Source organism: Anomalospiza imberbis, chromosome 1 (assembly GCF_031753505.1).
Source record: "Anomalospiza imberbis isolate Cuckoo-Finch-1a 21T00152 chromosome 1, ASM3175350v1, whole genome shotgun sequence".
Lineage (NCBI taxonomy): Eukaryota > Metazoa > Chordata > Aves > Passeriformes > Viduidae > Anomalospiza > Anomalospiza imberbis.
Window position 1 is genome coordinate 115375055 of NC_089681.1, and position 23433 is coordinate 115398487.

General features: G+C 38.0%; 1 protein-coding gene and 1 pseudogene across 4 annotated transcripts; one reads left to right on the plus strand and one right to left on the minus strand.

Moving 5' to 3' along the window:
- Positions 1-157: 157 nt before the first annotated feature.
- On the plus strand, positions 158-2640 carry LOC137472312 (uncharacterized; annotated as a pseudogene). Its single transcript, XR_010998118.1, has 2 exons — positions 158-210; positions 746-2640. The product of XR_010998118.1 is annotated as an uncharacterized protein (transcript).
- RAB5A (RAB5A, member RAS oncogene family) lies at positions 2100-18901 on the minus strand. 3 transcript variants are annotated; one of them, XM_068207410.1, is made up of 6 exons: positions 18704-18901; positions 12427-12679; positions 9069-9220; positions 7875-7997; positions 5962-6055; positions 2100-3587 (listed from the first exon to the last, which is right to left on the minus strand). In XM_068207410.1, exons 2-6 carry the CDS (start codon positions 12587-12589, stop codon positions 3472-3474), a joined length of 648 nt encoding a protein of 215 aa, XP_068063511.1. In that variant the 5' UTR covers positions 12590-12679; positions 18704-18901; the 3' UTR covers positions 2100-3471. The 3 variants fall into 3 exon arrangements, with proteins under 3 accessions (XP_068063511.1, XP_068063525.1, XP_068063520.1); XM_068207424.1 differs by having other exon boundaries at positions 18578-18887; XM_068207419.1 differs by lacking the exon at positions 18704-18901 and adding an exon at positions 18139-18298.
- Positions 18902-23433: the final 4532 nt, after the last annotated feature.

Below are 23433 nucleotides of genomic sequence, written 5' to 3' on the forward strand. Positions count from 1 at the left end.
CTCTTTCCTTTATGCTCTGCATTCAAATCTGACATGACCAGCCCCCTGCAGTGTTGGAATTTCTAACACTTTTAATTCTCAGATTTCAGAAATTTTGAGGGACAGGGAAAATACCTCTTCCTACTAAAGCCAAGAAATTAGTCCTCAACTTCTGACAATGACTAAGAATTCTTGCTCCCTTGGGTGCCTTAACCAAGTAAGAGATTTAAGGTATCCTGTAAGTAAACAGTAAATCCTAATCATGTCCAAATTATTTTCAAGTACTAGAATTTGTAGGCTGCCAGAAACAGTCTGAGCTGAAACTTCTTGCCGAGTCCATTCAGACACTTGAAAGCACATGTTCTCATAGGAGAAAAAGAATTTGAGAAAAACAGAGAAGTTGCACCTTGACTGGCTTTTAAACAAGAGTGCATATTTTTCATATTAGACTGCACTTGAAACTGAATTGAATGCCACCTAAGACTCTTCATAACACTTTATTTGCAGTCAAGAGATTAAGATTCCAGAACAGTCTTCTAAGAATGGGGGGGAAAAGCAGAGAAAACTTTTCTGTAAAATCAGAAACAGATTCAATGATGTACATATTGTTGCCTGCGAACTAGATTATTGACTATGATCTCAGGTTTCTTCCCAGTCCTTAACAAAAGGCTGATACTGTAACAGCAGTATGTTTTAGAAACCCAATATGCTATAAACACTATTTCAACTTCAGATGATGCATGTGCAGTCTTACATAAAAATGGAGTCATGTCTCTCAAGAGCACAGCTCTTCTAATGTGAGAGAAAACACTTCAGAATGGTGGAAACATCAGCACTAACAAACCACATTTGTAGAGGGATACCTGAGAACTACAAGGGCTCTTGGACATCACAGAGCACCAGTAAAAACAACATGTTACACCTGTACCTCATACTGCATCTGTCCCTATCAATGTTACTTGCCAGTTTCTTATTTTGGCTTCTAATGGGCTTTGAGGGGTTTTGGATTACCTGAAGTACTTGCACCAACTCCTAACATTCACTCATTATTTCAGAATGCACGAATGCTGTTCAACAAAACAGGACTTCGTGTGTCAGTATCTAGTATCCCTCACTGGAGACAACTGACTCAAACACTATTAATTATCTGCAAGATAGAATACAGCTATTTCATTCCAATAAAGGTATTTTTCAGAGTGACTCAAAAGGCAACCTGAAACAAAATCAGTGAAAATGTTCTAGGAAGAATTACAGGCATAGTAAAAATGGAATTCCTAATAAGGAAACCAATGACCACAAAAATCAACCTAATCCAGAACTGTGTCTTTGCAGTAAAAATGAAGTAAATTCAAAGAATACAGACACACTACTCCAATTCTAGCACACAAAGGTGACTCTGAAGAACTCAGTTTGAAGACAGAAAATTTTATCTAAGTTTTCATCCACAGTGAGACTTCAGAGCAAGAAGAAACCAACACTTTCTGTGCAACAGGTCCAAGTCACAGCTATAAATAGCTGCAAGAGAATGTGCTGGCATCAAGGTCTAAAGCCATGAAAATGCCTCCAAAATAGACAAACCCATGCTATCTAATCTGACTCAAATACACATCTGGCAGAAAAAATGGACTCAAATTCATTTAATGACAAACTGCAGGTGATGTTGATGAAGAACTGCTAAAGACTGTATCACCACTGGGTTTGAAAAAGACCACCAGACACCACTGGAGTTTGAAAAGACACAAAAATGTACCCTATCAATTGCAAATCACAAGCTGCAGAAGAGACACAGTCAGCTCAGAGACACTGCAATGCAACAAGTCACCTTGTGAACAACTGGCAAAGACTGCATTAGCTGCAGGTTCAAGAGACAATATTACTATTTTGATCATACTTCTAAATGGATGTGATAAGATACCAAATTACCTCAACATTTAAAGATTTATCATAGAATAACTGGAGTGCCACAATATATATAGGACAAGCTTATATTTAGCTGTGCCATGAATTTATTGTAAGCATCTTATATGCTGACCCATACAGTGAATCAGACATCTTATCTGGAACTGTACAAATGTGATAAAACCTCCTGAAACTCTCAATAAGAACCAGTAATCAAAAAATTTTTAAACCACTTTATTCAAACCTGAGCACCTCAATATAAAACTAAACACTGGTGAACTGTCATTTTTCTTGCTAAACCCAGATTACTGCAAATTTAAAATCTGCACAAGTAAGTTTCTATCAGTTCAACATTTAAATAGACTAATTCATCTCTTCTGACACGCTTTGTAGATTTCATATAATGAAAATAACTAAAAGAATTAGTGCAATATACTGGACTGATCAAAATAAAATGTACTTTGGAAAACAAAGTTGCAAAGTTCATTACTGACAGACAGCAGTACTTATGTTACAGATACAGGAGCATCATTTATTACTGTTCTAGCCATAAAGGAAGAACTCAGAACCCCCTTTGATTAGAGAGGAAAAAGGTTAGCTTTAAGTAACTGTACATTCTGTATACCTTTAAGCAAATCTTAAATATTACAGAAAGTATTAAACAAATGTAGACTACAATGCAGAGTACCTATTTACAGTACATTAATAACCAAATTTAAAATCAAGTTGGATGTACATTATCGTTAGTGCACTATTTTTTTTCCTTAGGGGAAAAACAAACTGTAATGGCCAGCAATGATCAGAAACAAGAAAGAAGTCACAGACACCGAGTTTGTTGTGGTTTTACTTGAAGAGCTCTTACAGTTTGTAGAGGACAAAAAAAACCCATATCCTAAGTTGTAGAGTTGAATTTACTGGTCTGTACTCTCTGAACAGATCAGAAATGAAGTTAGACTTGATTCATCACTAATTCATTAAGATAACTAACTGGGTTGATATAATTTACATACAGTGTACCAACTAAAACTCCACTTTCTGGCAAGCATAGGATTTCTTAAAATTGTTAATGCAAGTATTATTTGTAATAAAATTATTAACCTATGGAATGTATAACTGAACAGTGGATACCTGCAGAAACAACTGGTTGCATCAATACTGCAAATAAGTTTAAGTAATTTTTAGACCCTGTTTCTAAGGAGGTTTTAAAGCACAATTGAGAATTACGAAAAGACCCAATTCTATTTATTATAACAGTGATCAGTATTGAGGCTACAGGAACTGGCCAATTAGGTCCACAGAAAGTAGTTCTTCTACACCCCTAATAATAACAACTGATTTTTAAAACCTTTCAAGTGAAGGAAGTTTATTCCGCCTCCATCTCTCCTCTACTGCTGAAACATTACAGCCAGTGGTGGATACATGCATGTTAAAATTTTAGGTGAAAAGAAAACTCTGTATCATGAACTTGACTATTATCGTAAGTCTCTTCGCTGTTTGGAAGCTGTACTGGACCAGGTTAAGCACTCCAATTCCATGGTTATTAACAGTTAGGAAGCAGAAGAATATTCAGAACAGTTTAAAGCAATTGATCTTTTAGTTACTACAACATTGACTCTTGGGTGGTTGTGTGGGTTCAGTAAGGTCTACTCCTCTTCCTCTGGCAGAGCTGGCTCCTGCATTCTGTGGTTCATTCTTGGGCAATTTTTTTGCTGTAAGGTGAACAGGAAGTAAGAGTTAAACCTGAGATTTTATGAAGATTAAATCACATGAGTAAACAGAACAACACATTATAGGCACATCAGTATACCCTTTGTATAATCTGATTTGATTTGGTGCATTGGTAATGAAAGAAGCGAAGACACTTCTTAATGATTAGCTACTTTATGATTTCCAGGAGTGAAATGCACTGGTAACTCTAGCAGTAAAATGTATCTGCACAGGTGTGCTATGCCAGTAAATGACAGTTCTTGTGGGAATCCACCCACATAGAACAGGCTTTAAGATCAGGATGTTAGTGCAAAAAGATACAGAAACATTGAAAAGGCACAAAACACAGACAGAAATGGGTCAAACAGTTCCCAGATATCCAGCCAGAATAACGGTTTGCAAACAACATATAAAATGGCCCTCAACACCAGATCAAGCCACTCCTGTTTTTGTTTTTTTTTTTTTTTTTTCAAGCTGTCTCTTCTCTCCAATTCTTATGAGTCACTTGACTGGTAATTTCTTTGTTGCCCTTGTAGCTACAAGGTTCCTCCTCAGTCTTAACACAAAAAATAAGGGTGAAAGCTGTCACCCTTCTGAGCAGTAGCTTCTCCTAGATTTTTCTCCATCAGAAAATTGCTAAGTTCTACACAAAAGGTCTTCCATAGGCCTATCTTACCAGGGCCCAACAACCACCCTTGTTTTATAGTTTGGCTGAATGGTTCACTCCAAAGTAATTATGTCAATTTTTAAAATAACTTTTTCTAAAATGAATGAAACACAGCCAAAAAAAAAACCCACAGAGCAGATATCAACATGGTGTGGGTACCAGATAACCTCAGGGTGCTGGGCAAAAGGGTGAGCCACTCTGAGGTCCTCTCCAACTTGGGCCATTCTACAGTTCTGTGGTAAAACCCAAGAATCCACACGGTACTAAGCTGCTGAGCCAGTACAAAGGTTCAATGCACCAGAAGAAAAATGTCTTCAGAGTAATGTTCTGGATTCTAGAACTGTATCTAGAACTGAATTAGCATTGGGCTTTTTTAACTGGAAGTTCTGAATGAGTGCTGAAGCAGTCAATTTACAAGCAGCTGCAGCTTGTATCCAACAATTCTTTCAACATTCTCGTTTTTAATTTTCTGTCAGCTTTAAGATCATATTTATACATGGTCCTGAGGATTGCATCCATATTTTGCAGGCCATTCCAAATTACATGCAATACTTATAACCTCATCAGCATTTCCATTCAGTCTATTGCTGCACAGATCTAGGTCTGATGTACTGACAAAGCAGAATTTCACCCCACTGATGTAAAATTCTGACATGGCCAAAAACACTGCAGACAAAACACACAGTTATTAATTGGGCATTTTTCCCCCTCAAATTTACGTTGTAAATTTGCTTCATTAAAATATGGAGGTAAGAATTATTGTTGATCTAGCCGATTTTAAAAAACATCAGATTCTGGGGATTTTTTTTTTTAACAGGAAGCAACCTGCACCATTAAACATAATTTTGAAATTTCACCAGAATAGTACAATTTAGCATTTCTGTATCATTAAATGCAGGCCTATCTTGAACATTTATGAGAAAAATATACTTTCCTGTCAGACACAGACAGTGTCTGTGTCTATCCGCCTTTTTCAAGTATTTACAGTTAATTTGAAGCAAGTACTTGTTATAAAGTGTTGCTATATTGATAATTTAATTTGCATCTGCTGGAAGTTTGAAAGACACCACAAAGTACCTCCTGCTCTCCTGGCTTGGAAAGCAGAAGATTAAGACCTCTTTAAAAACATTTAATTTTAACATCAATGATGTTTTTTCACAAAAAGCGGATTAGAGAGGTGCAACAGACAAAACAGATTGAGTGAGGTTATTTGATGCTATGCATTACTACTACCTACTAGCAAAGCATCTACTATAATTAAGTTTACTACTGAATAGATTAGTGGCCAGCGTAAAAATGAATTCTTTTTCCTCAGCTTTCAGAAGTTTATTAACAATTAAATACAATTCTGCATACCAATGGAACACAGAAGTACATGGTTTATACTTAGTACTACATATTAGCATCTTTACAGAAATCCCCAAGATTATGTTAAGTTAAAAATATATGAGTAGATTTACGTTTCACATGCAGGGTCCTTTACTTATAACTTGGACACTGAATTTAAGCATACATTGCCATCTTTGGCACAGCTTTTGGATTTCAGAGAGTTGCTTAAATGAAAATAAACAAATGAAAGGGAATAAGAACACTTCAATACCAAAAATAACTTACACGAAAAACAGAGATCTTAGGTTAGGAGGACTGCCATGGTCTGAATCTCATGAAAACTATTCCCTTTAAATTTCTCATTTTGTTCATGAACTCACCAATTGCCATGAATATCTCATTTACATTCATAGATGTTTTGGCAGACGTCTCCATGAACAATAGGCTGTTGTCATCGGCATAAGCCTGTGCTTCCTGAAAGTTAAAATAAGAATTCATTACTTCATAAGAAAAAAAAAAAGAAAACTCATACAATCATTACACGCTGTACTTTTAATTGCCACAAAGGAACAATCTCTACAGCATTATGAAAGAAAGTTTGTAGAAACACTCATCTGACAATGTTATATACCAGCTATGGAGAAGTTACAATTTCACCAATCAGCTCAACGACTAGAAGTGGAATCTTGAAGATCCCTACTAATCTTAAAAATATCCAGGTGGAAAAATCTCAGGCAAAACTAAATAATAAATGAAAATATTTATGAAAGAGACAGCCCTAATGCAGAACATTAGCTCTAACAGTAAGAACAAATAAGCTTCAGAAAGTGCCATCAAATGCCAGCAAGTCCATTATTACCCTGGAAAAAGGCAGTCTATGAACTATCTTGACTTTTTCAGCCACTGAGGGAGATGGATCAGAAAAGTTTTATTATCCTGATACAAATTCACAGTTACAGCAAATAAGTGGCATTCAGTATTTTACCATGTTACCTCCCTTTTCAGTATGAATTTTAATCTGATACACTGCTCTTAAGAACCTTACTATTTTTGCCACTTCTTATTAGTCAATTCAGCTGAGAATCTCCAGCTTATGATTATGTAACTGCCTTTGCATTCAATAAGAAATGTGTGAAAAAACTGAACTACAGAACACCTATGATGATGAGAATAATCTATGTGCTCTATAATTAAGAGACATCTAAGATCTATGTAATTTATACCTGAAACAACACATTAACAAATACTTAGAAATCTAATATGTGATTTGTAAAGAGAAAGGCCTGTCAAGCCCACAAGGAGTCCATAAATCCACAGCAGCAAACTCCTTAACATTTGAAAAACAGCGAGATTGTAATTGTTCAAAAAATAGTACAGGTAGGTGTACTTTGGTAGTTAAATGTGATTACGTTATTGACTGCACTTATGCATGAACTTTTTGTTAAATGTAACAATTTTTCATAAAACACCAAAGCCTCATGTCAATTGTCATGGAAGTATAAAATTAAAAAACTGGCAGAAAAACACCTAAACCACTGCTAACCTTATAATTCAACTCTCCTTAGTTACAAAAGGATTCATTACTATATGCAGCTGTATCTCAGTGACCCCAAACAGATTAAAAACCGTAAATTACTGTCTAATAAATACTACCTTAATTCAAATTCACTCAATCATGAATGGACCAAAACTACCTGCAGTTAGTTTAATTCAGCTTAAAGGCTATTTTCTGATGACTTGATTAAACTTTCTAGAAGATAAAATACACCAGTGAGAGCACAGATGTAATCACTAAACCAAAAGAAATGCCATGAAAAGCTCAATTAAAATTTCAACATTGCTTCAACAGTACAGCCTAAGCAAGTGAGGCATATCAGTCAGCTTTGTATCATATGATAATCAAAATTCTCTGTCTGACAAGCCAGACAGAACAGTTTGCACTGAGTTACTGCTATCTCATCCACTGAAACTCTAGTTACCAGTAATTTTGGGTAGAAGACAGAAAGAGGTCACATCAAAGAACAGATACTCAATTAGCCTTAAAGATACGCAAATAAATTAATTATTCCTCAAAGTCAAATTAATTATTCCAAAAAGCCTATTCCTCCATATTACTTGTACAGAAATAGGTTTTTCGGTAGCATGTATAATTTAATTAGTCTCAGTTGACATTTATATTTAACAACATGACCTCCATAATAACTAGCTAGGCTATGTGTATAAACTCTCTGTAGCTTTATTTACTATCTATTCAAACTAAATGCATTTCTATGAACAGAAATTATGCACGTACCTGGAAATCCACAGCTCTTTTGTTAGCTAGATCAGCTTTGTTTCCTGCTAAAGCTATTACAATGTTAGGACTTGCTTGTCGCTGAAGTTCTTTGACCCAATTTTTCGCTCTGGCAAAGGACTCCTGTTAATGATTATAAATGATGCAACTGAGTTTTATCATCCTTTTGTACTCACCTACTATCCTCATCTCTGTTATCTACACTTCAAGCACAAAATGCCAATGCAAGGCTGCTACCTTAGTCCAAAGGCACACTCCAAATTGCCAACTGAGCTTTTAAAATGAAACATTCCTACCTTAGTTCTCAACTGTGCTTAGCTGGGATAATGCTGAAGTAAATAGGTAGGAAGATCTTTGGTAGACAGAGTAAGGAAAGAAGTGGTTAAGAGTAAAAACAGCAATTTCAGTTTCTCTGGAAGATTCAAGTGTATGAACAGCTACATTGAAAAGGCCTCAAAATTACTTTTTAATTACTGAGGACTGTTCATTATGGTACATGATTTCTGTGATTTCTGAGAGTTTTGGGTTTTAAGGCTAATTTTATCAGAAACTCGTGAAGCTTATCTCATCCGAGTTCAAATAAAAAGAAATCTAATAACATTAGGTTTTGGTCTCAATAGATTGTGCTACCCTTCCAATCCTTAATCAAAATTTGCAAAAATACAATATTAAAATAATGTCTTCATTATCAAAAATAAAGGTGCCACCAGCAATGCGATGAGAGTAACAGCTCAAACTCCACAAACTGATTTAAGGATGGGTTAGAAACACTTTTACAAGAGGATTTTTCCTCTTCCTTTCCCTCTTTTTAATACAAAACAAACCCACTCCAAAACAAACAAAAAACAAACAAACAAAAAAAAGACAAGACAACAACAAAAAACCCAAAAAACAACAACAAACAGAAACCCAATTCTAAAAACTGTCTTTTAGCCAGAAAAGTTTAGAGACACAAATTGATGTTACACAGTGCAGTATGAAATGAGCAATCTGGTCCAGCAGAAGGCATCCCTGCCCATGGCAGGAGTATTGGACTAGACAACCTTTAAAGGCTTCTTCCCATCCAAACCATTCTATGATTCTACAAAATGATGAATCGATTTACACAAGTCAGTGAAAAAAAAATAAGTAAAGATCAGTGCAAGACTGGTAACTTCCAAATTCCCCCTTGTGCATCCCTAATCCAGTACTTACCTCATTTGTAATGTCGTATACCACTATAGCTGCTTGTGCTCCTCTGTAGTACATGGGTGCTAAACTGTGGTACCGCTCTTGCCCAGCTGTATCCCAAATTTCAAATTTTACCGTTGTATCATCCAGACATACAGTCTGGGTTAGAAAAGCAGCTATAAAAAAGACAGAGGTGCTGAAACCAGAAGTTTGCTTGTATCTCTATATTCATATATAGCTATGCTCACAGAGATGCAAAACATTTCAAGCCTACTATTTAAATACAACAAGTTTGATGCAAGCATTAGCTGACAGTCTGTGACTCTGATGAACACAGAGGAGTTATTTAAACAACTGGATTTTCCTCAAGTTAGGCATATGAAAGCAAAATTTGGAAAGAATTCCCGTTTTCATTATAGTGCAATCTGAGTAACCATAAGCCTTCTCTTCCAGCTTCTAGATACAGTCTGTTGAAGCAGGATGTATACTAGAGTACCAGTAACAGCACCCCATCATGCTGTAATACAACAGTTCAGATATTTTAATCCTACACATCTATATTATTTGAATAGCATCTTCAAACTTTGATTTTCAGCTCCTAACAACTTCACCTTAGCTAAAAGATCTGGAAGAAAGAAGCACTTCTTGTAAGTTCATGTTCTCAAAGCAGCTATAATAATGGTCTTCCAGTAACAGAAAATACTAACTCATTCCAAGTCCTCCAACAGTTACTACTAGTAAAAGTTTTCCATTCAGATTAAGGTACAATCAGACGCACGGAGGTGAGTGCCCACACAGCACAGAAACCAGTATTAAAAACTATACTAAAGAAAGCTCACTACTTAGCTGAAGCAGGAACTGTTATCACTAGGCACACTGACAGACTGTGGCCAATTTAAATGTCTGAAGAGACACTGACCCATAACACTTGCATACCTGGGATTTCATCCTGTCCTACATACTCTGTGACATCATAGTGTATGAATCATTCCAAAACTGCTCTAACCTTCAACTCAGCTCATTACAGAAACCAAAATGAAGCCAATCTTGCTCTGTAAAGGACATTGTAACTAGCATACAGAAGTGTCCCTGTCTCAGCTGTAAGCAGCAGCTGCATGGTACTTAGCTGCTGGCTGGGGTTAAACTGTGACCAGAAGCTGACTCCTTAAGTGGTCAGGTGCTCCGGCTTCAGGGGTATTAACATCCATCACAGATGAGCAGGCAGGCTGGAGAAGGTAAAAGCTTTGATGTTCCAATGTTAAATCAACATAAATCTCTCTAAATGCTACATATCCGAACACTGGTAGAACAGGCTCCACTTGGCAGCTCCCTAAGCAGCCCAGAAACAAAACAGAATGGAAAAACACCATACATCCAGCACTAAATTAAGGGCTTCCTCCTCAGAACCAGCTGAATATTATATTTCTCCAAGGCAGAGACAAGATATTAAAGAAGGTGATTTTCAAGTTCTCATAGACATTATTTTCTTAACAGAAAAAGTACCTACACTGCATAAATGAAGGTATTACTTGGAAAGAGAATTAAACAAGAACTTTATTCTTTTCAATCCTCTTTTGTCAAAAATAACATTTCAACCACTTAAAAATGCCAGTTAATTTCTGCAAAAAAGATAACATTCTTTGACCTTGCCAAGGCCATAGTAAATTGACAATTAATCATCTGTTAATTATCTGAAAGTCTATAATCTTTGACAGCCATACTTTTGTCTTAAGCAACTAACAGGCCTGGCTACAGTCTGAAGTGGCAAAACCACACCACGACCATCCAACGTGTCTGCCTTTAACTGCACTCCCTTTCAGATGTTTCTATCCAGATTCACAATGCACATAAGCCTCTCTTTGTTAAAAGGCCCTTCTGTATACAAAGAAAATTATGCCTTAGGCAACTACAAGCCACAGAGTTAGATAGCTTTCTCTATAGAAAACTTTTCTGAATCCCAACATTGCTGCATGTAATAGATCTCAGCTGTATTATACAGAATTTCCTTGTTTCCATTTGATAGAGAAGAGGCAAAAGTTAATACAGATTACACTAAACCTTACATATCTGAACATGAACTTAGGCTCTTGTTTAACCTTTGTTTAGATTTTGAACAGTGTAACAGAGTTTCGGTTATTGCAAACACTAAAACAAGAAAAAACTAAACAGAGGTTAAATTAATTTGAGATCCTTGAAATGAACAATGAATTTGACTTAATTTTAACTGTTTTTTTAAAACTAAAACCTTGCTGACATTGAAAAGTTAATTCACAACACATATTTGAGAATGCTTCCTGTATTACCACACAGCTGTTTATCAGAGCATACAGAAACTTTCATACCAACAACTATCCTCAAGCCATGATAAAATGCACAAAGCCAAGAGTGTGCATTAGTAAGATTGCTAAAGTAGAAAATATGTGGTTGTCTATTTATGCTGACAGATAGAAAAAGTAAATACATTTAACAGCTAGAAATAGGGCAAATAAGAATGTAATGATATTCAGCTTGTATTTATTTTTGTAAGCTTTCCAGCATTTTTACATTTCAACAACTGTTGGTGTGTGAAGACATACAGACCACTGAAAGGCCTTCACATAAATATTACAATGGAACAGGCTGACTCATGCAAGCTGCAACAGCAACTACTGAAGAGTATCTATCAATTCACAAAATCCATACTTTGTAAAGTCTGTATGCTGTTAGGTAGTTTTAGGATACCTTTAAATTTATCCAAGGAGGAATACAGCTCACAGCATAAACAATTCCAAAATACAATATAATTTAAGAAATCTGCCAAGGGGAAGAGTGTGATAAAATCTGTTTAAAAGTTACAGATTTTTTAAAATTCTAGTTGCCAGTACCTGTTTTGTTTGAAATCACAAAATGGAAAAGCAGCACAATAAGTTCTGTGATTACTGAAATATTTCCAGAAATGTAGCAAGTTCTCCAAAATCAAAGTCAGAATGCATAAGAGACAAACACAAGCTTTATGGAAGATGCAATGCTAGGGTTTTTTTTCACAGAAACTAGCTTCTACTTTCATAGAAGCTTATAATTCTTACTAAGCAGTCATTTCATGCATTAAGCATGCAGCACCATTAAAAGAGCCACACACCCCTTACAAAGAAAATGTAACATTTAGCCCAGGTTTCAAAACTATGCAGTTCAAGAACACATTTACTACCTCCACTTGCTTAACTCAGAAATTATGTTTGTGTTGAACTCAGAAAGTTATAGCTCTCAATTACTGACACAGGACTCAGATTTGATCCTTGCTGTCAATGACCCACTCTAGAAATGCTGTTACATTAAAGATTTTCAAGGGCAAGGACAATATAAACACATAACAGGTAACAAACTAACAGGGTAATTTTCTCACCTCCAATCGTACTTTCTTGAAATTCATGAAACTGTCCTTTTACAAAACGAAGCACCAAACTTGATTTGCCAACTGCAGATTCTCCTAAAAGTACTAGTTTGAATTGGCAAATTTTATTTCCAGCATTTGGCCCATTGGGCCTTGTTGCTCCTCGATTAGCCATGTCCAAATTAGAAAGCAGTCCTTTGTTTCAACAGCTTTTGAAAGCAAGTTCCACTGAGATCTGAATCCTGGTTCTTCTGCCAGTAACAACCTATTTTGTGAAAAGACAGTGGGTGCATTAGATTTACAAACCAAGTAAGAAAAGTCTCATTCACTAATGCAATATATTATATATAACTTCATCTAGTATTTACCAAAGTCAACAGTCCAGACTACAGGTACCATCATTGGTAAGTTGTCAAATATAGCTAGAATTTATGATACATGAACAAGTCATCTTCTTCAACACCTAGTCTTCACACCAAAGCTTCAAATTAGCACATTAAAATCCAATTATGCTGCTTCTTGCAAGACCTCAGTCTCTGGTTATTTCTTAACAAATCAAGATTGATGTATAACACAATAGATTCAGACTTTCAAATTGTCAGTAAAATAACAAATTACAAGCAGGAATAACTTTTCATAATTATGCTATTTCTAACCAATATCCCAAAGTCTTGAGCACTGCTCAAGGATGTTAAAAAACTGAGCAATTTGCGAAAACTCAAATACCACAGAACCTTCTTTGCAAGTGTAGTTCGTCAATTCACTTCTATCCCATCTACAAACACAATTTCCTTACATAAAAGTACAGATCTTCACACACAAACCATTAAGACCCTCTCTAATTAACAACTGTACTGAGAAGCAAAAGTGAAGCCTTCCATATGAAAACTAATTGACCAGTAAGAATTCCAGACCACTTTGCACAAACCACCAGAGAACCACCATACGATGATAAATTTCTATTTCCAATACTTACACATGTCCTATATCAATATTAACAGATTTTGGCAAGAACAAGTATGAACAGCGTATTTCTTAGTCTGCTTACTCTTCTTTCCAGCTGCTTAAAAAAACCCCACCCACAGTACTTATATAGAAAAGGAAGCCTTTAGACTCTGCTGGTACCACTTCTGACCCTAATATTTATGCTTTTACACACTTATCAGTAGATACAAAACAAAAGACCTCTCAAAATTAGTTCATAATTTTGTCCTACTCCAGCTGATCATTTATTTGAATTAAGCAGACTTTGCAGGGATACAGCTTTTCTAACATCTAGGATGCGAGTTAGGTTAGAGTACATGCTCCTGGTACAAAAAACGGCTTTAATTAATATATTACAAAAAAGTAAGCAAACATAATAGTTTCAAACTACTTCCTGTTCTTTATTCTTTGCGATAAAGCAACTACATTTTAAACCAAGCAGTAGTCTTTAGCCATCTTTCTATTCCAAACCCTTCAGCACATAGATTAGGCACTTGAGCATTCCAAGTTTGCTACAGGCCTAGCTCAGATGCTAAGCCCACCTTCTCCTTCCTAACTCTCCCCTTCCCTCAACCCAAGTTCTGAAGAACCTTCTTTCCTGGAAAGTGCTTCAGCAGTCTAGCAGAACCCTACCCTTCAGTAAGATACTGCCTTACAAACTAATATTCATGGAGTAAATGAGAACAACAATCTTAGCATTATTTACGGAAAAACGTAACAGCTGAAAAACAGATACTTCATTTCTCATTGTAAACAGAATATAGGTCTTGAAAAATATTTCCAGCATCTTAGAGACACTTATTTGCTCATGTTCCTCCTTTTCTCATATCTGTCAAAATAATTTACCTTCTCTGAGGTAGGATATAACGATTTTGCATTCTGTTCTGAGTTTGTGTTCCATTTGACTATTACATCACACTTAAAAATATGTATTTTTAAAATTTCAGTTGTGCAACATAATCTATCAAGTATTACCTTTTAGCTATATATTCTTAGAAACATGTGAAAGCATTTCACAATGAAAGGATGAAGCAAAAAAGCCCCTGCAAATCCTACCATAGTTGTTATTAACTACCACATTAATTCTGTACTACAGTTCTTATTCATTGAACTAATTTTGGTGAAGTATTTCAGAATACAGGAATGGATCTAGTTATTTTAAAAACACCAGACCTTTCATCCTTACACCATAAAACAACGATTTTGCACTAGTGTGTTGGTTCTCAGGCAAGACTCTTCTCCCCTCCATGCTGTGGAAATATGCTTCAGAAGTTGTGGAGTGATCTGGATAAAAGTGGATCAGTGACAACAGATAATCTCTCCCTAATTGTACTACAATAGAGAATGCAGCAAGGCATAACCAAAATATAGGTGGTTCAGAATACTGTTAGCCATTTGTTTATCTTTTCCTTTGGAAAAGTAATGAAGACTTTAAAATGGAAAAAATCCCACCTGTTTGCTGTAGCATTCCAGTGTGTTTGGACAACCATGAAATAATATAAAACCCTTTAATCTTAATATGCCCCATGTTTTTCCAGACTCTGCAGCATTCAAAGAAACATAAGGACAACATCCAATGACTGTGTGACTTAGTACTCCTGGGAGCAAGTGACTTCTAGTTGACACACGGTGAGGAAATCAAGCCACTGCACAGATTACTCCCTATGACTGCTTTTTTGCTTGCTGTTTCTCATACTGAAAGCAAAAGGAGGTATGAGAAAAAAATATTTAACTTGCATAATATTTATCAATTTCACATGAGCATTTATGACTGGTTGTTATTTCAGATTTTTATCACTACAAAACAGTAATTACTACCCCTTGCAAAACTACTTCAGAACACAAAGCTGACATAGGTTGTGAATAAAAATATCTAGTTCAATTTTTATAGATGCCCAAGCTACAGAAGCTGTAGTTATCAGTGAACTTTAAAGTTTACATTCTTACAGCATCCTCCTCTGAAATCATTCTAGACAGTCAGATATCATGTACAAAAATAACCAGCTCTCAAGCTGATAGCAGACCACAGTACCTGATAGGAAGGCCATCTAAGAAACATACTGCAAACCTCATTCATTCAACAGTCACTTCAATACATCTAATAAATTAATAATGAAACCTACTAGTCATACCACCCACTTTTCAACAGCTCAGGATAAAAGAAAATGCAAGACTAAAAACCTGATAGAGCACATCCAGATGATTGTGACATATTAATAAAAGTCACTAACACCTTCTATAAGCATATATGGAAATCATCATCTTTTGAAGTTTTAGATGATGCCAAAACTCTGTAGTTGAATTTCACAACATGGCAGCGTACACAAAAAGCAAGGGAAGTACCTGCTTAATCTGAAGAGAAGCAGTACTGCAATTTGACACTGCTACTGCAGAATGGTTTTGGGCTGTTCTTTTCACATCTGTGAGCTGAGCAAACAGTGCCTCACAAAGATTCAGAAGAAGATTTCAATGCTACAGTCCCCCATGCACACTCCAAGTCTCAGGTCACATTTGTTCTACTACTTCTTAATTCATCAGTAAAATACAAACCTGGAGAACCTGGGAGCAATAGTACATTCAGTACCCTACACATACACTGCAAACTCAGCTCTGGTGAAAACTTTCTGGGAAAAAAATCCACTGATATCGCTCCCCTTCTTCTCCCCTTCCAATTTTGTATGCAATTTAATCAATATGTTTGGACTATGTAAAGGAAGAAAATCTGGGTAAGATATTTTCATTCACTTACACAAAGGCAAGTGCACAACTGTTTGACCTGAAACAAACTCTTAAACTGATACATATGGGAGTTATGGAAGTGATCTACTAATATAAAAATCTGCTAAAGAAAATACTTTATGTGGGAAATGGATTTGTAGAGTTCTTAGGGTTTGACAGAAGGGTTTTCTTTGGAGAAACAGAACTACGAAAGATGGGGACCCCACGATGGGTAGTTTTAGATGACTGGCTTTAAGGCATCTACAGTATGGCATGGCAAAAAGCTGATAGGCCAAGAAACACTTACGGTGTATAATAATTAGGAAATAGTCGGTTTCTGATTGTGATGGCGTGAATTATAATATCTGTATTGTCTCACCCTTCTCATGAGACTGAAAATGGAATAAAAGTTTTTAAAATGCCTCAGTTGCCCCATCTCTGGGTCAGGAAAAGGGTACTGTCTGACAAACATAAATTTTTTTGAGAGAGATAGCTTCATATAGACGGAAATGAGGGAGATTTTCTTACTTTTGTAGAGTTTAACATAAGAACTCCATTTTGCAGTCTTGGGCAGTACAAATACATAGGTCACTCTGCTAAGCAGGAACTTTCATTCTTCTGAATATCCCCCCCATGACAGAGTAGGTCCATGCTGAAATGCCAGAACACAAAGCCTGGAGTATATTGTACTCCTGGTAATAAGTACAGGAGTATACAAGGTAATATACAAGAGTATATAAGTACTCCTGGTAACTCCACCAACTAATTTACTGTATGCTGGGTATTCTCCTCACTCCAGAAGAGAAATTTGTACGCTGTTGGACAGTCTGAGTTTTTTTTATGAAAGAGTATTAAGTATTTTAACAGATCAAACACAAATCTTATTATGCTTGAGTTGCTGTACAAAATATGAATAGTCCAAGCCAATACCTACGAACTCTTAATTTAATGGCATAATTCAGTCATGCAAGCATAAGCACTGGACTATTTTCAACTACAAGACAGCTAATACAGAAGTATCAAAGTAACACTGGTGACAAAAGCCAGGCTACTGAAGAGATTAAGACAGTGAGCACTGTTCCTACAACTAACATGATTAAGTGTATTATCAAATAGAAAGGCCACACGAAAAAAATCACGATAAATTTAAAACTGGAACATTCCACCACTTTTGTATCTCACAGCAAACAACACTGTTTCTTACTAATAAACTTCTGTATGCTGCATTAATGTACATAAAGCATACAATGCTGAGGCTGCAACTATTATCTACTTTAAATTTCTTCATACTGGACTTTCTTGAATGTTTTAAAAGTCAGTAACTAAAAAGCCTTATATATTAGCCACTCCTAACTGAATTTTCCTTCCAGGTTCAGCAGAATTAGTGTGATACCTTACTACAGTGTTCAAGACAGTGACAACCAGCAAAATGCTTATCATAAGTAAGCCAGTTTATATTGAAATATAATGAGACTGTAAGTTAAACAAGTGCATCAACATAGTTGCTGCAAAAAAATCATAGCCCTACAATTAAAGGTAATAGCCATCTCAAAAGCTCATCTGAATGATGAACGGTACCAATTGCTTTCAGATAAACTGGTTTATCATACAGGAAATGTAAGTGATGACTACAATACCATTGTCTCTAGCTACCTCACTTCAGCCAACATCTACGTCTTCCTGACATTTCTCATTATGGAAGAACAATACCTACATGCAATCTGTAGGTAAGCATGACTGTAACTCTGAAAAGACACTATAAAACTGGAAAAAATAAAAAATGCCACGATTTTTACTTTGCCAGAACGTTACATGAAAAAAACTGATTCATTTCAGCTGCTTAATTAGCTGTTTAGCCTCTCATTACCATCCTCAAACTCTTAAAGAGGTATAAGGTAGAAAAAAAAATCATTAAAAATGCCGAGGGCCAAACATGGCCCTGTTTGGAACATTTTGATAGTTCTTATGCAATTCAGCTATCCTTTAAAACATAAAAAGCTTAAGTTTGTTCCTCCACCCTACCCCAGCTTTGTGTCTAGTTCCAATTCCGTGCGATGCAGAAGATACCCAGCATACCAGGCCTGTTGCGATCCCCCCGATGGCGACGCATTGTCGGGAGCATTTTACTTCCCACCTAGTTCACCGTCCTTCTTCCATACGCAAGCGAAAGGGAAAGCGAGCGACCCATCACCCAACCTCCCCTTCCATATCTCACAAGCAACTCGAGGGGCACAGCCCTCACGGCCGGCCCCAGACAGCGATACCTCTCTGCAGGAGCGCCCGCACGCAGGGGAGGATCCCCGCTCTCCCGGGCCCAGCCCCTCCAACCCCCGCCGCCACCTCCCCTCCCCCCGGCTCCCTTCCAGGCACAGGAATAAGGGGAAGTGGGAAAACCGGGGGCGCCATTTTGAGCCGGGAAGGGAAAGAGCAGCGTCCCCTCTCCGCACGCCGGGCTGCCCACCTCGGCCACCCGTACCGCCACACGACGCTCCCGCAGCGCCGGGGGAGCGGCTGCCGGCAGCAGCCCGGACAAGGCGCGTCTCGCCGCCGCCGGAGCCCCCCCGCGCCGCCGCCACCGCCTCCTCACCTGGCCGGGGTGGGGGAGCCGGGGCGGCGGCGCAGCGATGTCCGTCCGTGGGGCGCGTCGGTCGGGGCTGGCAGGCGCGCCGGGGCAGGGTGGGCGGAGGAGGGGTAAGAAGGGAGGCGGCTCCTCGGTGGGGGCGAGGGGCGGGGGCGCAGCCGTGCCTCACCCAGCCCCGCCGCCGACTTCCGCCGCCGCCTCTGCCCCGACCAAAACACACTCACACACACACAACACGCACTTCCGCCGCTGCCACGTCACGCCCGCACGCGCCGTGCCCTTCCGGTTCGCCCGCGCCAGTGGTCACGTGGCTCCCTTTCTTTCCCACGTTTCCCGTCCCCCTTTTGTTCCCGCTCCCTCCCTCCCTCCCGGCCGGCCGCTCCCACGGCGGCCGAGCCGCACTCGGCTGTAGGGTGTTCCCTATCTCCCGCTTCTCCCCAGCGCCCGGGGGAAGAGTCCCTGGGAGCGCTCCGCGCGTTTTCCATCTTCTTTTTACGGTGGGGGGGGGTGAGGCACTGGAATGGGTTGCTCAGAGAAGTTCAGGATGCCCCATCCCTGACAGTTTTCAAGGCCTGGCTGGGTGGGGCTCTGAGCAACCTGCTGGAGTAGGAGGAGTCCCCCTCAAGGCAGGGGAGTTGGGACTGGATGATCTTTAAGGTCCCTCCCACCCCAAACTATTCCGGGATTCTCTGCCAATCCTTGAGGGACTGCATTGCAGCCTGAGGAGCCCGGGCTGGGAGCTGGGCGTCACACACACAGACAAGTCCTGGTTTAATCCTTTAAAAGAACCAGTTTCCAAAGCTATTAGTCAAATGAGTTGAAAGGGGGAACTACATAGGAAAACCTGAATTGCCATCGGAATTTGCCTTTTTTTGAACAGTCGCTGATAAAGCCCAGAACAAGTGTTGATTGCTTCATAGCACAAAGCATGACCTTGTGGGAGAGCAGCATAAAGGCCAGTTGGCCACAGGCTGTAAGTGGGTTGTAGCGGAAACAGAACAATCACGATAAGTGTTTCTTCAGTATAGCAGCTTTAACAAGGTCTAAGAGTTGGCATTTAAAAGAAACAAACAAACAAACTGGTAAGACATTTAGTAAGTGTATCAATAATGGTATTTGGTAATTGGTACAATTTAACGAAGATTGTTTAGATACTCCATCACAGGAAATAATCAAGTTGATGTTGTTGCATTCTCAAAATATATTTTTTATTTCAACCACATATATTTAAATGAAGCAAAAATCAAATTATGTAAAGCCTGTGGTCAGTGTTATGCTACTTTCCCCTTCCTTAGTATCACATATAAATACTTGAACATACTTCAAGTATGAAGTATGGAGTGAAAGGAGTGAAAAAAGATTGGTTTTTTAGTTGTCATCAGTTCTTCTTTTCCATACACTTTTCCATTGGTACCAGTTTGGACTCAGCATAACAGTTTCCCCTTTCTACTTTACTAAGTTGAAGTTAATCACTGACATAAGTGCTTTGTGAAAGGCAAATATGTAACTTCAAAAAAAAAAAATAGTCTTTGCATTCACCAGTGATGTAGAATGCCAGACTAGCTCCAGAGAAACATGTTTGTTTAAGTAAAGTATACAAACTTTTTTGAGCTGTGAGCTGGCTAAATGTTTGTAAGAGTTGTCCTTTAAATCATGTAATCCTGCCCTAATACACTGCTTATTTGCCATAACCCTCTGACTGGTCTCAATATATTCAACTGGATTGCAGGATTTGCTGAGCAAACAGCAGATTCCTGATAAACAAATGTGTTTTACTACACACCTGACATGCATGCATTGGAGCACCAGACAGCATCCAGTCAACCTGGCAGCTGCTCACTCACTCACTCACTCATTCACCTCCCTGCAGTAAGACCGAGAACACAACAGGAAGAACAAAAGCAGGAAAACTTGTGGGTTAGGATAAAGACAGGGTAATAGATGAAGGAAAGTGGAAGTGAAAAGGCAATACAAAGGAAATTGCTGGCTACCTCCCATAAACAGGCCAGTGTCAGCCAGTCTCCAAGCAGCAGCCACCTTGGAAGACAGCTCCTTTGCCTACCTCCATTTTCTATTGCTGAGCGTAATGCTGTGTGAGATGGAATATCCCTTTGATCAATTTGGGTCGGCTGTCCTGGCTATATTTCACTCCCACATTTCTGGACCATCAGCAGCATTTCTTCCTGGGTGGGGCTGATGACAAAGTGGGGTAAAAGAGGAAGTCCTCACCCTGTGCAAGCACTGTTCAGCAGTAGCTGAAGTATTGCTGTGTTATCAACAGTAGTTTAGTCACAAATCCACAACACAGCAACGTTCAGGCTGCTATGAAAAAAATTAACTCCACCTCAGCCAGACACAGTACATACATGAACAGTTTTTTTGGAAAAAATATCACACTGAATCTTTGGAATTACTTGAACTAAATTCAATTTAGAGATTAAACACGTTATACATGACATTTCGTGTTTCACTTAATCTTATCAAATAAAGGACCATACTATTTCACGTGTAAGGATCATTATCTGTGTGTCTAATATAAATTCAATTCATAAAATTGAAAAAACCTTTCAGATTATCAGATGTATCTGAAGTTCAAGGATAAATGGAATTTTTGATGCAGGAATTCTATTCAAATGATATAGTTGCTGTTAAGAAGCCTGTTTTGCATGCAGGAGGTTCCTGCTGGCTAACTTAATTCTCTGACTGCAGGGCAGAGCTGTAGCACATCTTTCTCGCTTTGCAAAATGCCCAAATTGTTCACAGCTGGTTGATGCTGACTGAGTAGGACAACAAACACCAAAGGTTCACTGTGAATGTGTGAAATAGAGGCATGAGAGAATGTGGCAGCGATCAAATGACCAAGTTCCAGTTACTGTATTTCAGGCTTGACAGGTCTCTGTGAGTTCCAGTGGTGAAGACAAGTTTCTTCTCTTGTAGTCTGCACAAAAAGATGTTGAAGGAAAGCTCTGAAATCACACAGATAGCCCCTACCTGTGGTCATGTTTTCATATTTTATTTTATCGTGGTTCATATATCATATACCAAAAGTGAAATTGCTGGGTGATATTAACAAATTTGTGTTAGTGGGTCATGGTTTCACCAGGTGGCTTTCCATCAATTTCAGCATTTCTCTGCAGAGCTTTAATATTATGTTCTGCTCAGCCTTTTTGTGTTTAAATTAAAGTGGAAGTTGACTTTAGAGAATGTGCAGAATCTCTTTATTGTGTTTGAACTTCCCCATCTTTTTTTCTATGACATTTTTTATTCTGTCTCCTATCTCTACTTGTGTACATTTTCTCTGTACCTACGTTGGTTTGGGTATAACATACAGAAAGTGTGCAGCACATAGAAAACAGTAATTTCCTACCTGTAAATGAATTGAGTAGAAAACCATGAAAGCAACCAGGCAGTAACAGCAAAGTGCATCGGCATGGCTGATGTAATTCAGACGTTTCGCAACATTTGAAGTGTTTTACACAGAATCCTCTGGCCTTCAGAGACCTTCAGGAACCTACAAACTTAGTGCTTTGACTCCGGTCTATGCCAGCACCATAGTCAGAGTGAGAGCTGTGTTGCAGAACATGGGGTGCTTGTGCTTCATAAAGAAAGTAAAACACAGGGTTTTAGACAGTTTCCATTCCTCTGTTTTAGCCTAAACAACACAGGAAAAGGCATTAGCCTGTGGGAATTGGATGTCAGAAACTAGCGAAATGTCAAGTACTGTTGAGGAAAAAAAGTGCTGCTGTGGAATGGAAAATTTTGTTCAACTTTTTCCAAACAGCTTTCTCTAGAGATCCTACTTTTGACATAGGAGATGACAAATTCATGCTTAAGTAAAGAAAGTTTTAATCTTTTTTTCCCTAAAATTGAGTTCAATTGGTTTTTGTTAATGCATCATCTTATCTTTAAAATTACAGGTCCTTCCCACTCCACAAATCTTCTTTCTGTGGCCAAAATAACTTTCAGTATAAGAAAGAATGGATATGACACTGATACCAGAATGAGAGGAATTATAGGAAAGAATGTATATTGTCAGTAGGTTTCAAATTGATTTATAGGGACCCACATTTCTGCAAAAAAGGAAAGAAGCACAGAGGCAAAAAAAAAAAAAAAAAAGCCTGAGGACTTCTGCTCTACTTGTTTCTGCAACAGGCACTCTTTTTACGTATCCAAGTCCTATTTTTATGCCTTTGACACAACCCACTCCATTGGGGCTGAGTGGATGGTTTCAATTAGCAAGTGTGGCCATCTACTGGGGAAAAAACAAGATAAAAATAAATCAGCAATGCAGAGAATGTATAAAAATGATACTACCTTGAGCACAGGTAGAGAGCCATCTAGAAATACAACAAACACAAAGACAAAAATTCCATTTCCTGAATTTTATCCTGGGATAAAAAAGTCCCAGTTTCCTATACCCTAAATTACCATCTAATTTTTACATTTCTGTACTTTGCTCTCCCTCTCTATAAATAGATCTCCCTTCTGACAACTTTACTAGATAGAAGTTTAACCTTACAGATTAATGGATCAAAAGGCAAGACATAACCAATAGTTTTATTTATTAAACTACCAAAAATTATTGCTTTATTTTGCAGAAATAAGCTAAACTTCAGGCAACAACAAATATGATTGAAATATGAAAAAACTGAACACACTAAGACTTTATGAGAGCTTCTTTAGTTCCCAAGTGGACATAGATGTTCCATACTAGGGGTGTGATGCAGCCATGTCTA